At 39.0% G+C, this 15,490-nt stretch overlaps 1 protein-coding gene across 5 annotated transcripts in view; it reads left to right on the top strand.

Moving 5' to 3' along the window:
- The window catches only part of map7d1a (MAP7 domain containing 1a), a 63,110-nt gene that overhangs the window by 11,840 nt on the left and 35,780 nt on the right, over positions 1-15,490 (top strand). For 2 of the 5 annotated variants that reach the window (XM_030158362.1, XM_030158359.1), the window contains exons 1-3: positions 8,897-9,215; positions 12,260-12,328; positions 12,986-13,006. In XM_030158362.1, coding sequence (XP_030014222.1) covers positions 8,909-9,215; positions 12,260-12,328; positions 12,986-13,006 — 397 coding nt within the window. In that variant the 5' untranslated portion in view covers positions 8,897-8,908. Of the gene's footprint in view, positions 1-8,896; positions 9,216-12,259; positions 12,329-12,985; positions 13,007-15,490 lie in introns of those variants that run through there. The other 3 variants (XM_030158363.1, XM_030158360.1, XM_030158361.1) reach the window with 2 other exon arrangements.

Here is a 15,490-nt window from a genome sequence, read left to right as displayed (position 1 = left end):
TGTGTTATATTGAATTTATTTAAGTAAATAATGAATTGTCAGAAGGCAAAGAGCTGTTTTTTAAGGAAAGTGCCAGATGCTTTTTCTGGCTTTATAGTTTTTTTGAGAAAGAAATGTAAAAGAAAGTAAGAAAGAAGAAAAACAATGTGCCTTTACAGCAAGAACTATCATATATTTAGATTAGATTTTTAGATTTTTTAATCCCTAAATTCCCCCTGAATCTGCTGTGTTCCTTTACTGTCTTGTCAGCATTTCACTCAGCGAAATATGAAGAACAAAATCACACCTGCATATTGTTCACAAATATTATGAAAACAGTAAATAATGTTACAGATCATGGGTCGTATGAAGCTGGAAAAGAAGAGACAAGTAGCTTGTGCTGTGTTCCCATCTACATTGTGTTTACATTATGTTATGATAAATTTAGCAGGTAACATAGAGATGGTTGGTATGGTTAAAAATGCTGTCATGTTTTCATTTTAAAGGCAGGTTTTAGGTCCTGGGTGAAAGTTTAAGAAACCAAACAGCTATTTGTGGTTTTGAATTATTAGCTGAAGACGCCATAAGATTAAAACAATGTAAAACACAAGAAGAAGAACATAATGAATGATCTGATGTCTTTCTGTTGCACCGGTTAGATCATTGCTGAACACAACCTATAAAGCATCTGAGAAAAGGGTGGGATGGCGATGTCAGGAGCAGATGTGGGCTCCCTATGAAGCTGCTGCTCGTTCAGATAAGCGGAGCCTTTCATCACTGTAGCGTCGGTGCTTTGGTGCATTCGCCTGTGCAGGAGAGAGTGCAGGCATTGTCCTCAGCCCGGACCAGGTGATGGGATGAAAGGCACAAGTATTCACAGACCAATTGACATGCCATAGAGGAGCGCCGTCTTTTGAAGTGCCTTAAGCTCTATCGGCCAGTATGCACTTCAGCACAGACATCAGCTGTAGTCAGATTATTGTAATTAAAAAAGCCTTAAAATGTTCAGTTGTATATGACTTTGTTTGAGCCTTGGCTGTTTTTCCCTGCGATCCTTGCAGATTGATTATATGTACTATTTGTGTGTGATTATTTTTTTTCCTCCTTCAGTCTGAAATAGTAGTTGCAAGCCCATCTACTGCAAACTTTGGTCTCTAAACACTCACACACACATGGCCTTGTCTGGCGTGGAGTCAGTACTTGTTGTTTACACTGCGCTTCCTGTGTGTCTGGGCCCCCTCGCCCTCTTACATCACCCTATTTGTGGCGAGAGAGGGACACAACAGGGTGAAGGGGTGATGGGTTGGGGGGGTAAGCGATGAGGTAGTCCATTAACCCCCTCCCCGGCCCATCCTAAATGAGATGCAGATCCATTCTCTTCGTGTTTCCCTGAGTCCTCCTTTCTTTTCTTTTCTTTTCTTTTTTTTGGTTGCCGCCTTTTTCCCTTTCCAGTCTTTTGATTTCTCACCGAGGCGGTTTCCTGGCCTCTTGTTTGTTTCATTTCCAATTTTTCATGTCAATGTGCTGCCATTTTTTCACCATTTTAAACAAGATATAGTCTCTTTTGGATTTTACAATTGTTCAGTTTCCGTGTCCTGTTTTGCTGGTGGTCTGACACAGTGGTCACTTCTATTCTTATAGTCTTGGCAGGAAACATAAAGGGCTTTGCTTAAGAGAAGAGAGAAGCTCTTGGCTTCATAAATATTCCATGTCTTGCCCTATATTTTTACTCTTGGCAAGACATGGGCAGTGCTCTGGATGTTGCATTGGAAATGAGCAGCAGTTGTAAGGTGTAATCATCATGACGGGTCATTTTAAAGCTTCCAACTACCTCTCACTATTTGTGCATCAGGGTGTTTTTATGCTGTTGTTGCTTTTTACAGCTCCTCTCAACCGAAAGTATCCCTCCCTAAGCTGTTAATGTGCAAACAGTGTCAGAAGAATGTGCCGTCATACTTTGGTGAAACTGTCATCTAGTGAGTCATGTGTTTTGCTCTGCTGGAGAGGACACATAGATTCACAGAGACCCGCGAGGTTGGTGAACAGGTACGAAAATACCTGTGTATGAGGCTGTGCTTAGTCCAGTTTTCTGTCAGATCCTTTAGCCCATATGACTATGTTGAGATTTAACAGTCTCCTTAGCCTGCTTTCCAAGGACATACTTTCACTCAACTTTTTTCTTAACTTTAACTGTTAAGTGTATTTTATTTATATTATTTAGGGGTGCGACTATTGCGAAACTGGTCCTCATTAAAGCAAATTATTTTTGTGTATGTAATATATGGTAGTAAGACTATGCTATTATGTAATCTGACCAATCTAATCTAGTGTTTTTGACATTATAAATTGTAACTGTTGTACGTAAACCCACAAATCTGTGGATATAGACATTAACTCCTCAAATATAACTCTTAATATATTAAGTTTTTATGTATTATAATAATATATATCATTGGGCATAATATTATTTATTATATACTTTAATTAGTAAAATTATCAAACTGGGAGAGCATTTTTGGTGGTGACCATTTAAGTACAAGGGTACCATGTGACCATTTTTGCTCTTCAGTGTGAGTATTTATAACCAACTTCATAAATATAATATGCTGTGAAACTGGATTTATATTAAATCACGTTTTCTGTGGCAGAATTATGAATCGTCCCAGTTTTAGCTCTTTCCTCACGGTGTCATCAGCCAAACTGTAAAGTATTCAGTTCCTGTATAATTGCACTGTAGAGTGAAGAGAGGTAAAATTGGCTTTGTTGAGCATGGCCTATATATTTCCAAACCAACATTTGATGCTGCATGTGTGTTTCACTCAACCTGACATGTTTCTGACTGGGAAATGGCACTGAGTTGATGCTAATTACCTGCTGATTCTCCACCTGCCCTTCGGTTTCCACACTGTGCTCATGCAGGCATGCATACACCCAGTTCTGCAGGGGTTCCTTTTGGTTTCTGCTGACTTTCACAGATATTTTATTTCATTGTTACATTTTTTTGCATTTAAATGTGTTGAGAGGTGTGCCTCAGGCTTTGTTTGACACCTGCAGCTATAGAGGCCCCATATCAGGGAGCCATGATGAGGCCGACTGAGCTTTGGAGCCATGTGTTCAACCAGTGATCACACACAGATGCCGCAGATTCCTCAACCTCCTCTGACCCACTTTGTAGGGTGTCATGGTTGTCAAGGAACCATCTGATACTCAATAGGGGCCTGAACCAAAACAACATGGCTACCACATGACAGCTTTGAGATTCCTGAAGGGGCTTTTTTTTATTGTTAGTATTTGTCTGAAGAAAACAACTTCTCTGGCATCAAAAGCATTTAATTTAACAACTAAAAGTCAGATTATTTTTGTTGCAATTTGAAAATACCTGACATCTTTGCAAGTAAGCCAGCTAGGAAAGCATAAATTAAAAAAATGCAGGGATTGCATTTTACACTGATCCTTTTGTTTACAGTGATCAGGTTTAAAACAGAGTGCTTTGACCTCTGTAAAGAGTGACAAGTGATTGACAAAACCCAGCTTGTCTACGATGTCATTTCTTGTAAAATGCTGACCACCTACGTGTCCTGGGCATCTGTCTCTTGGTCTTCCGTTAACAGAGTGCACCAAAGTGTTTTTCCATGCTGATGGGGACTCCAGCCTCTCAGAAGACGTTGGGGTACATTGATTTCTGAAAATGAATAATGTAAATGATGTCACAGGAGGGTGGTGTAATGCATTTTGGCTGTAGTCATTCCCCCTGGGTGTAGTTCCTCTGGGAAACTTGAGTGTAAATATGGAAAAAGAGGCAGTAAGTCAGGTGATCCTGTACATGCAGTGTCTGTTTATAGACGTCTTCTGGTCTAAGATATAAATTGGTAACACAATAGAATATTTGCTTCTTGTAATTCTGCCCGTAAAATGATGCTGAAGCAGTTGATTGAATATAAGGCTGTGACATGCAACCAGTGTCTTCTGTCATTTCATACGAAGGTTCAAGCTCTGCATCCTGTCTATTGCTGGTCATATGACTTTGAGATATCATTTGAAGATCTGCCATTTAAATGTTGATATAAATATCTTTGCTGCATGTTTTATGCCTGTAGGTGAAAAATATGGTGACAGAATGCAACACAGAATGAGGTCATTCTGAATAGAAAATGTTTGTATGCAAGTGCAAGACTGAAATAATTAAATATGAAAAAGTGAATTTACAAGACAAGTTGTATCATCATATATGCAGTTGCAGAGATATAAAATGATCAAAGTTGTTTGATGTGTCCAATTAAATTGAGTCAAGTAAAATCGAAAAATGTCTGGTGTCATCTAGTATCAAGAGTTAAATGCCCAGGGAGTAAATCCTGTCATCAATGGTGTATGCAGTCACGTATGAGTGGGTTTGATATGGTTTTATTAAAAATATTCAACTGTCAGCTTCAAGTTGTGGTAAATAGCTTTGTTGTTTATGTTGTAAAACTACTGAGCACATAAAATGCAAGTAGAAACTACCTTAAAAATGCACTGTACAGGGGTCACACTAAACTGCGGCTTCAGTTTTTTATGTGCGTTTTAAGGCTGTGCACATATTTCTTGTGTTTTCTTGGTGCATCTGAAGAAAAGAGATTGGGAAATAAATATTTGGGCTGATTTCAACCCTGCAAAAAACAACAAAGCTAAAGCTGGCCTAAGACCTTTACACAGTACTTTATATAACCTTCACCTTCCTCCACTACTGGTAAAATATCACCCAAAGGAATGGGTTTTGCAACACAATGAAATAAAGTGTGGAGCATAATATGAAATTGTGTCCTTCTAAAATTATATTGCACAGACACTAAAGGAAATTAAATGCCAGCAGTTTTAATAAAACAAAAAAACAAAACATCTAGTGAATGATGTGTAATGACTTTGTATTTTACATCTCAGTGAATTGAATGAGGTTTTAGATTAAATGAACAAATTGGTGATGTCCTTTCATGCTCTGAAAGCTTAATATAATAGGACACTTCACTTCCTACTTCACGGACTTAACCAAAAAAATGAATTAAATTGAAAAGATGAATGTAATCTGACTTGAAGCAAAAGTTTTGGCTTTTCTCACTCTGACTCTTTCCATTAATTCTCATGCACTCTGTTCTCTGACTTGTCTGCCAGGCCAGACAGTCTCTGCATCAATCAGCCCTTGTTTGATTCCCCTGCTACACAGCAGCCGTCCTCTCCCTCAGCCCTCAGCCCGTTCTCCCCCAGAGAGCATCAGGTTTCATTGGTATTCATTGTCAGTGCCACCTACATACCAGAGTATGTTCCATTCTCATTCCCTCCATCATTGAGTTTATAGATCACAGTGATTGTCTGACCAGTCACCCACAGGTTTTGTCAGCTGGCCAAGCCAATCCCTTGTGGCTCCAGTTCCCAGGTGTATGGGAAAGTACTCACAGGATATGAAGCAACACAATAGCTGCCCGTCAAAGCTGCACTTGCTTCTATCACCTGCCCACGTTGTCATATTTGCCCTCAGGGATCTGTGAGAAAATGGTCTCATATGATAAATCCACAGACAAGGATTGTATAAACTATCACCTGAGAAGTCAAGGTGCTGGAATGCCTCAGGCTGTCCACAGCATTACTTGTGTGTAATACCTACATTAATTGGATGATCTCAGATATTAAATCACAGGTCAATTGGTGTCACATTTTTCCTCAATATGGCAATGTGGAAAACTGCAGTAAAATAATCTAAAAGTGGTCCAAAAGTACTGTCATTATGGTCCATCATTTCCTTTTTATTCTTCAATCGCTTGTTCCATAGACTCAACACTTGAAGCGCCCAACCTGAGTATAGTCTCAGTTTATTTCACGACTCCCACGTCTCCCGTTTCCTTTCAAGTCTTGCTGTCATTACGGTGTCTTGGCTGCTTTCCCGTTGCCATGCAGAGACCACAACAATGGCCCCTCTCTGTCAGAGTACATCGCTGCCCGAGGAATGCTTGTTTAATAGTGGCATGCTTTGACAGGGGGAAAACACAATTTCTTGTCTCCCAGCTGAAGTCTTTCATAGACTCGCGCTGCTGTTCTCTCTCTGACTATAGCGCTTAGTCCAGCTCAGGGTCATCACTAACGGCCTCCGTCTCCTAGACTGATGACATTGCTTTTCCATGTGCCTAGCTGAGCTCAGACAAACTTTGCCATGAGGCCTAATGTCTGACTGAATGCTAGTAAGTGTCTGTTGCAGCAGAAGTGAGAAGTTGATGTGTTTATTTGGTCAGGAGCTATTTGTGCAGACCTTTGTACGAGTTCTGTGTTTTTATAATCACAACAAAGCAGTAAGTGTGTGAAAAAAAATTATATGGCTTGTTTTCCATGGGATCTTTATTGCTCAAGAAGCACACTATACGGTTGAAAAATCTATAGACGACTGCAATTGTTCCTCTTTTAAGTGTCACAAGGTTAGTCAGGCCTCCTTTGGAACTCTTCTATGCAAACTCTTCAAAAGCTTAATGTTTGTATTGTAAATCTTCAGTGGGCTCACTCTCTCGCTGTGTCAGCCCCCTACTGCTGGTGTTGTTTTTAGCCAAAGTCTGAATAATTTACTGCATGTTGCTAGAGTGTTTACCTCTAGAGGCTGAGCAGAAAAATCGTGCTCCAACATGGTTCCACAAGGGATCACAGGGGTACAGTACAGAGAGGACAAAGCCAAGTGTCCCCTCCCATCGGGGGCTTTGTTTGCACGTCAAAGCCTGGGCGAAACAATGTTTGATTCTGAGATTCAGCTAGCTGCCAAGTGTGAGTCATGCTGCTCTGAGTGAAGCTGCTGTCCAAAAACCAGGCCTGCTATTCTTTTTTTTCTTAAAAACTTTTAAATCTTAAGAGTAGTGATGAAAGGAGAGGCATAAGTGGCCTCAATGACATGTCATGGTTGAAAAGATGTCTGACTGCTTCTGGGAAGGTGATCACTGATTTTATTTTCCTTAGTAAGTCATTTTTACCTCAATAGAATCATCAGAATGCCAGAAAGCAATTACTCTATTTGTTGTGCCAGAGACTGTCAATAAATCAGTTGCAAAGCGGTGAAGTAGGATTAGGTGTATAGTTAAAGAAGAAGGCTTAAGGCCTATTATCTTGTGCCTCTGAGCAAATGGTGTAATCTCTGCAGCAGACAGTGACATTGTACACTGTTCTGTACATTGTCAGTTGAAAGTAACCCCAGTTCCCAACCTGTTGTGTCTGGTGTACCATAAGATTTCAGTCAGATAAGCTTAACCCTGTAACGCCAAACATATCATATTTGATACATTAGTTTTGAAGCCCTCTACATGATAGGTGTGATTTTTATTTTTTTTTTTCTTGAAAAACCTGATATACAATTAGATACATGCAATACGCGGATATTCCACCAGAGGCCTTTCCAGTGACACTACAAGGTTGGCATTAATGAGGAAGGAGGCAGAACTTTGCCAATTTTTAAAAGGAATTACCAATTTGTTAGACATGTTTGTTTTATATTATCTTTTTGTTTGTTCAAAAATAATAATATTTGAGCATTGAGATTCGATGTGTCAAATGTGATACAAAATTGAAACTCATATATGGAAATTGATATTTGAAAACATTTTTTGTTTTTGGGGTTGTTCAGAAGGACTACTAAAGTCTCCAGTTTCAAAGAACTGGAATTTTCTCTCAATTATTTAATAGTTCGGCCGTTACATGGTTAAATATCCATTTACTCATACAGACTACTAAACTAGAGGATTTAGACTAAAGGCCCATGTAATAATAAGGTTAAAGGCAGGAAAGTCTGTTGATGTTTGGTAACCCCTTTTATAAGCTAATGACTGTCCGGGGTTCCTACATGATGATCACAGCCTGTGCACTGATTTACATGTAGAGGACTCTGATTGATTTTACTATGAAAATTTTCTCTTCATTCTTGAACTTCTTTCAAGAACATGACTATGCAAAAATGTGACCTAATGAGACTGTGACAGTGTTTTCCTTTATTAGGAAATGGATAAGTGCTGAACTGAACATGAACCTTATAAATACTGAGGTAAATAAACACTGACTATAATTCAATATCAAACTAACTGTAAAATAGCTTGATGAATGTGTCCCTCAAATTCTGCAGCTTCACCTAACAAAATCAATATTGGTCATCAGCCACTACTGGAGCTAAGCTTTGCTGATACTATTTACTGAATGTCCTATTGACTGGAGATTGATTGGCCAAACCTATTAAATGCAAACTGATGTAGAGGTAGGATTCTACACATCATCTATTGTTTTTAGTCTACTACTTCAGCCGATTATTCATTGTACTGTTAATAGTACCGTACTTTCCGGACTATAAGCCGCACCTGACTATAAGCCGCACCCACCCTGTCTCCAACGTCTCACCATTGATTCATTGATGCCAAGCTTACGCGCAGCAGCTCTATTTCCTTCTTCGTCAGCTGGATTGATCGTTAGCCCAGAAAACATAAATTAGCCGCATCATTTTAGAGCTGCAGGTTCACAATGTGTGGAAAAATGTAGCGGCTTATAGACCGGAAAGTACGGTAAATGTAATTAGTACTGTTTTGACGTATGTTAGCCAACTTCCATTTCAAACAATTTATTAGTTTGACAGTGTTTTAGCATTTAACTTTTTAGCTTCCTACTGGTAGCACACATTTCATTTAGATAATACCTATTTCAACTTCTCCGCATGATAGCTCTCTAGTTTTTATTACTTTCAACTGCAACATGTGATGTTCAAAGGACTTCATGTTTATTATTTATTGTACATTAGATTTATTTGCATCAGATCTGCTGTTCACATACTTCTTGTATAGAATCAGTGATGTTTACAGACTCCACCCCTCACACTTGTTATATCTATGTCTTGAGGAAGTTTGCGTCATCTGCACCAAACTACTTCATTGGCACAGCCGCGTCTGGAATGAAGACCAACCAGTCTAGGTTGTCATTTCTGTCCTTGCGTTACTTGTCCTTATACCTTGTCATTTTCCTTACTTGTGTTGACTCTTGTCTGTTTCTTTATCCAGCTCCTCACTCAGATCTGAGCAAAAACCCGACAAGGCCTGATCCTGAAGGGGAGAGCAGCCCCCCGAAGACAGAACTCATCCAGAGAATGGAGTCCCCGGCTAAGAAGGACACAGAACGGAGACTTATGACTCCCACGAAACCGGATGTCATTTCCCAATCACCTGGTTCACCGGCATCACCCAGCCCCAGGTCAAAAAAAGGTAAAGAAGAACTTTGATGTTACTTATCTCAGACGCTTTAAGGTAAAACTTCTAATGGAAGTTGAAAATGGCAGGACTTAACAGAGTGCTCTCATAATGGAGTTAGGTCAGCTCTCCTGAGGCAACGTAATGCTTCGGTATCGGCGTAATAGTGACCGCATGCTTTCAGATGTGAAGCTATATGCAATAGATCTGCTGAGGTTTATCTTTTAAGTGTTGGAACAGCCATGAACAGAAGCTACTATGTGGGAACATTGGAGCTGTTGCCTCAAGGATTTCAGGCAGAATGAAATTAGTAAAGAAAATATCCCAGTGAAATATGGACAAATGAGCTTTGTGGGTAAGTAGATGCCAAATGCTAGTCACTGCCAGGCGTTGGACGCAAATGAAAGGTGGGCACACAACGAATAGGCATCTCATTTCAGTATGTGATGCCAAGAGGGTGTTTAGTTTGACCCTGCAGTTGCACCATAGCTGTTTCCAAAATGCCACAACTCAAACTCCTCACAGCCACCGGCTAAAAGCACATGCAAACTCAATAGAACATGTTGAAGGTTTTTGGAGTGTAAGCCTCTTTTCTCTCCACTTTATTCTTTAGCCATTAATCCTTTTACTGTGGTCATGGTCTTTATTCTCGTAACGTGAGGTGATGGCGATAAATCCCTGTCCCCTGAGTCCTAATGCTGCCACTTTGGGGACTCAAAATGATATTACCTTAGCTCAAAGTCTCCTCTGTTTGGTGTACTCTACATCTCAGTCTCTTGTGCCCACTTCCCTTTTGTCCTTCAACTTCCCTTCCCTCTGGCTTTCTAAAGCTGATTACTTGTGAGGTTTTCCACCGCCCAGAAGAGTATGATGAATATAAAAAGCGGTCTGTGGCTCCTTGATTAGTGGAATGAACAAATGAGGCCTGAACTGTATAGAGGGGCTGCTGCTTTTGGCAGTAGTCTGTGCACTTTACTTTATTTTAGGCCTCTTCTTCTTTCTCATTCTCTTCGTGCTGTCAAGGATAGTTTTGCACTGTTGTGTACTGCTGAGTGTGGACTGGCAGATTTTATCTAAAAGTAGTACAATGAAGACTTTCTTTTTGTTGCCTCGTGTGTGTCCACTGGATTTGACAACATTACACTATGCCGTGGACCATTACTGCCTCTTTTTTTGTACATGGACTTAGAAGCAAACATAGTAACACTGACATTTTGAGGTGATGCCTGGAGCCTAAACAATGCACATATCTGTTTTTTCTGGGCCACCCTGTTTTTGTCTCAAAAACTCTATGCATATGACATTATAAGTGTGGCAAATTACAAACATCACATCACATTTGAGCTTTCCATAGAACTATAAATATCAAAGTGGGCCAGGGCTTGTTCTTAGGGGAGACTGCAGTTTGTTTATGGTGATTCACGCCTGCCCCTATTAGACTTCACTGCAGGATGACTTTCTTTGTGTTTGATGAACATCTGGCCCGTGAAGGTTGAGGGGGATGATGTAACATGAAGACTAAAAAGGGATCTAGACTGTCATCTGTAGAGGTCGACCGATATGGGATTTTCTAAGGCCGATGCCAGTCTTTAAAAATTTGGTCAGCTGATGGCAGATATCTACAGAGAATTTTTGAGGCCGATTTTTTTTTTTAAAGCAATTGACCATAAAATGCAATTGAAACACTCAGATAATTAAGATTTTTATGCAGCAGTATAAATGAAATTATTAATACACGTACACATAGTACTCTTTTAACATTTATTGAACTTCAAGTGCAGCCCTCACAGGTGCCTGATGGAATATCTTATAACATTTTTACTACTTATCAAATACCGGCTTTCAAAAAAAAAAAAAATCATCAATTAATTATATCGTCCACCTCTAGTTGTCTGTGCCAGTTGTTTACAAAGAAGTGATCTGTGATGGTTTGTGCTCATTCTGGAAATTGCAGTTGTCCTCCCATTAGGCATTTTAACTAGACTTTCTCTGATATTCTTGAAAGGAGCTAACATTTGAGTTGTTTATAAAATAAACTTCTTGATCAGATAAATTTTGCCAGTTTCCTTCAACTTAATGCTTCAAATACTTATTAGTTTGTGGCCACAATTTCTAAATCAGATGCACATTCTTTCCCCCAGAAACTAGTTCTAGCTGTGATAAAAAGGATCCAAGTTGAATTCTTCAAATGTCTTGTTTACATGCGTTGCTCTTCCCCTCGGGTTTCCTTTTCTGAGTGCTTCCACTGAGGTATTTGGAAGGAATGTAATGTGGTAGCAAACATCAGAAACGTCACACAGCGGAAAGATGTATGTAAGTGTGTTTCTCATATCTTGCAGTCAAACCCACTCCTACCTCCAGATGGCAGAGGAGATTTAGTCCCACATGTTGCAAGCTTTGATTTGGAGATTTAATTGCCTGCAGAGTTTCCCCATAAACCTTTGCTCTTTATATTAAATCAGAAAATGTTTTACCCATCTTCAGCCATCCTTTGTAGAACAATAGTATTATAGTGCTGTTGGTTTCCTGTCATTGTTTTGTGGAATAAATCTGGTGGTGGAATTTAAAAGTTAATCTGAGCCAAAACAAAACAAAAAAAACAAACAACTCATGGTCATAATTATGTAGCACATTGAAACCATTTTATTTATTCAACAGTGTAAATAACAAAAAAGGTGTTTGTTACAGTAGTACAACCTCTAAACATATTAGTGGCATGCATTTAAATGAATTATAGGATTATGAAAATAGCTATTTATTTGCTGCTTAAAAGTCCTCATGGGAAGTCACTCTACAGGGAAGTGAACCAGTTTAAAGTCATTAGTAGGATCCTTTCCTCTTAATTGTTGTTTAGGTATGGTGCGAATGTCACTGAGTGAGACTTGAAGCCAAATATTCTCAGATAATGAAATGTTACCTAGGTGTTTGGGTGTTGTAGATTTGCGGAAATGTTTAGCTGTTGCTTATGTAGAGCTCATCCAAACAAGTATAACACCTCTCAGTGAGACATCTCTGACATCTTCTTTCTCTTCTTTCTCTTCCCTCCATTCTCATTCCAGACATCATGAAGTCAGACGAGAGGCAGAAGCTTGCCAAGGAGCGAAGGGAGGAGAAGGCCAAATATTTGGGTAAGTAGAGCCAGAGTTGAGGGAGTAAAACCTTTAAACAGGATGAGAGCTCCCCCTGGTGTTGGGGTGATAGAGGTGGTTATTTTGGTTGTGTTAGTGCTGGGCTGCACATGGCATGCTCATGTACCACAAGACATTTAGAGAGGAGAAGAGGGTAGTTAAAATTCTGTAATAAAAAAGACAATTATGTATCACAGCTAAAGTCAAGCCACCATTTTACCAAAGAGGAGCAAAACGTGAACTTTCTGCATGTGTGCTGTTAGATATATGCATGACTCATAAGTATTAAAATGTATGTTGGTATGATTGACATTAACTTGCACTGACAGAAACAATTTAAATGATAAAGATTAAAATGTATGTAATGCCACTTGTGTCTATGAATATTTGTTTTGGAATTTTGCAGCTCGATACCTTTTACTTCCACTTAAATGAGGATTATTGATCATTTTTTTGCTGCAGTATTGCAGAGCTTTTTGAGCTCATTTACATTTGTCATGGCTGCATTTTTCCTCTGTCAGTTGACACTGCATGAAGCCTTACCCTTTTGTTTAACAAGCGGCTGTTACATGTTTCACATGGTTAAACACTGGCCGTGCACTGCTTTGCATGATTGACAGTTGCCTCTGTCTTCTCTCTCACCTTCTCCCTCTGCAGAAGAGCTCAGCAAGTTACAAGGTAAGCCACTTACCTCTGTGTATGTGGTGATGGTGGTGGTGGTGAAGACACAGTTCAATCATTCAGTTTCATGAATGTCTCAGATTAAAGAGGTTCAGTAGTTTTGAGTAGTGCTGGGAAATGTGACAGAAAATCATCGGTTACTAAATAATCTAACTGCATACAAAGTATATATATATTAAAACTTGATTTTTTTTTTTTTACAGTGGAATCTATTTGCATGCTGTGTCCTATTTTTTTAAACCACTGTTTCATTTTACACATAATTCTGGAGTTTAATCTAATATTCAACTTTGGTCATATTACCCAGCTTGGTGTATTTTCATTCATTTATTTCCTAAATCAAGGGTTGTTTTCTATTAAACTAACCCGTAACCTTCTTGTCTTTCTACATCATTAGTATTTCTTCCAAAAATTCATGTAGCGGTAGACCGATCACTTACCAAAGCATTTAATCTCTGTGTAAAGCTGTTGTAAATAGATTTTAAAGGGCAGGGCACCATGGCTTTGCCCTCTGTTTACATATATGAGGATGATGTTTGCCCTCGGTTTGAACTCGGTCCGTCTTCACGCTCCAGCTGCAGACACCACAGCACACTTTGGTTTAAGTATTTGAAGATGACATGTTTGGACCACATGCCGCAAAACCATAATGATTACAATCTCATTGAATAAATTAGAGGTTTTTACGGATACTCACAGCCAGATTTATTTTGGCTGTGAATTTACATCTAAACAACTTTATAGTGCCAAACAGAAATCACATGCTTGGATGTTTTTGTGCATAACTGAATGAAAGTGTATGTTTGTACCTTGAATATTTTGTCCTCTTTCTCAGTAGAAGCGCTAAAGGATGTTATCTTGTTTTATATTTTTTAGGCTAGTTTTGACATTTCTCTGGAAAATATAGGGTTTATTCATGTCTTGTGCCCTTCATGAGGCTTTGGTGCATCACGCTCATACTTTCATTAATGCTGTTGTCTAATCCAACTGTGTGCTCGAGAGCAGTAAGATGAGTTTGACACACTTCATACTGTGATTTGCTTTAATTGGGCGATCACCGGGGCGTGCCAGATGGTACGGGTCTGATCTGGTACTCTGTCAGACTTGGATAAAAGATGAGATCCTTCTTAAGCTGGTGTTTACAATATCAGCTCAAAAGGGCCCGGAAGACTTGGCTTACGAACGGTCAGCAGCAGTTTTACCAGCTCAGTAGTGGAAGAGAAATCCTTATACTCTAACGTCTCTTTTATTTGAATGCTATTAATTTTAAGTGAACGTTTGTGGTTTGCATCAAGTGCAGCTGTACCGAGGCTCTTCTGCCTCCTCTGCAGTAGGATGTATAAATACTTTATGGAACAGCCCTGCAAATGATTGTTTAATGACCTTATAGGAGGTCCTGGCGGTACCTGTCAGTGCTGATCAGTATCAGATGCACACTGACTAATGTAGTTTCTGTCAGTGTTAGCCAGGCATCTGTGTTTATATACATGACATTACATGTGACTGGTGCCTGTAGGTCTTTGTGATATGACCAGCCTTACAGATACACTATATGGACAAAAGTATAGGGACACGTTGAATTAAAGTGTTTCTTGTCTAACAGGGGTCTGGGCTATAAAACAATAATGACACATGTTATAAAATAGTTCTATTATAATTTTGTACCACAACTAACCATCTACTTTCTTCACATCTCAGTTGGACAGAAAAATCTCCCATTAAACTTGAAGGAAATATTGATGTTTGTATCTCAAATCAGCATGAGCAGGACATCTTATGAGCTGTAGCCATGATTTTGTCCATGTAGTTTCTAAACATCAATATTTCCTTAAAGTTTAATGAAGTAGATGGCACTTGTCATTATTGTTTGGTTGCCCAGACCCCTGTTAGAAAAGAAACACCTGAATACAAGGTGTCTGAATACTTTTATCCATATAGTGTAACAATACATGAGAACATTAGAACATAGTGAAATAATTCAGTGAATAAATAATTTGTATTAAAAAATATAAATGGAAAGGCCCATTTCTTATATAGCAAAGAGAGGTTACAGGTTTTTAAGCGAGTAATCAGAATAATTGCAAAGCCAAGTTTTCTGGTCTGCGTCAGCTTTTTTTTTTTTTTTTTTATCAAACCAGGTCAATGGGACAGAGGTACCTCCTTTTTCTGTCTTGTCTTTTTGGAGTCATTCTCCTGTTCACACGTACCCCATCCTGTCAAACTTGATGCTTGTTTTTGTTGATTTCATGCAAAGAGTTATAGCTGGGTACTCAACTTAAATATGTTCATGGCTCCAAGTTGATAGTTTAGATACAAACTGAGTATTGATGAAAGGACTGACACTGTTTGGTCTTTTTCTTTGCCTAATTTTAACTCCTACAGACTATCTCATCAGCTTCAGCTTAAATTTTTTGGCCTTTTTTGTAATAAATAGGTTTATTTTTTATGCTATAACCAGTTTGGATGGATAAAAATGCCAAG

This window comes from Sphaeramia orbicularis, chromosome 16, assembly GCF_902148855.1.
Source record: "Sphaeramia orbicularis chromosome 16, fSphaOr1.1, whole genome shotgun sequence".
Taxonomy (NCBI): Eukaryota; Metazoa; Chordata; class Actinopteri; order Kurtiformes; family Apogonidae; genus Sphaeramia; species Sphaeramia orbicularis.
Note: the sequence above shows the minus strand (reverse complement) of the source record. Positions and strands in the feature narration are given on the sequence as shown.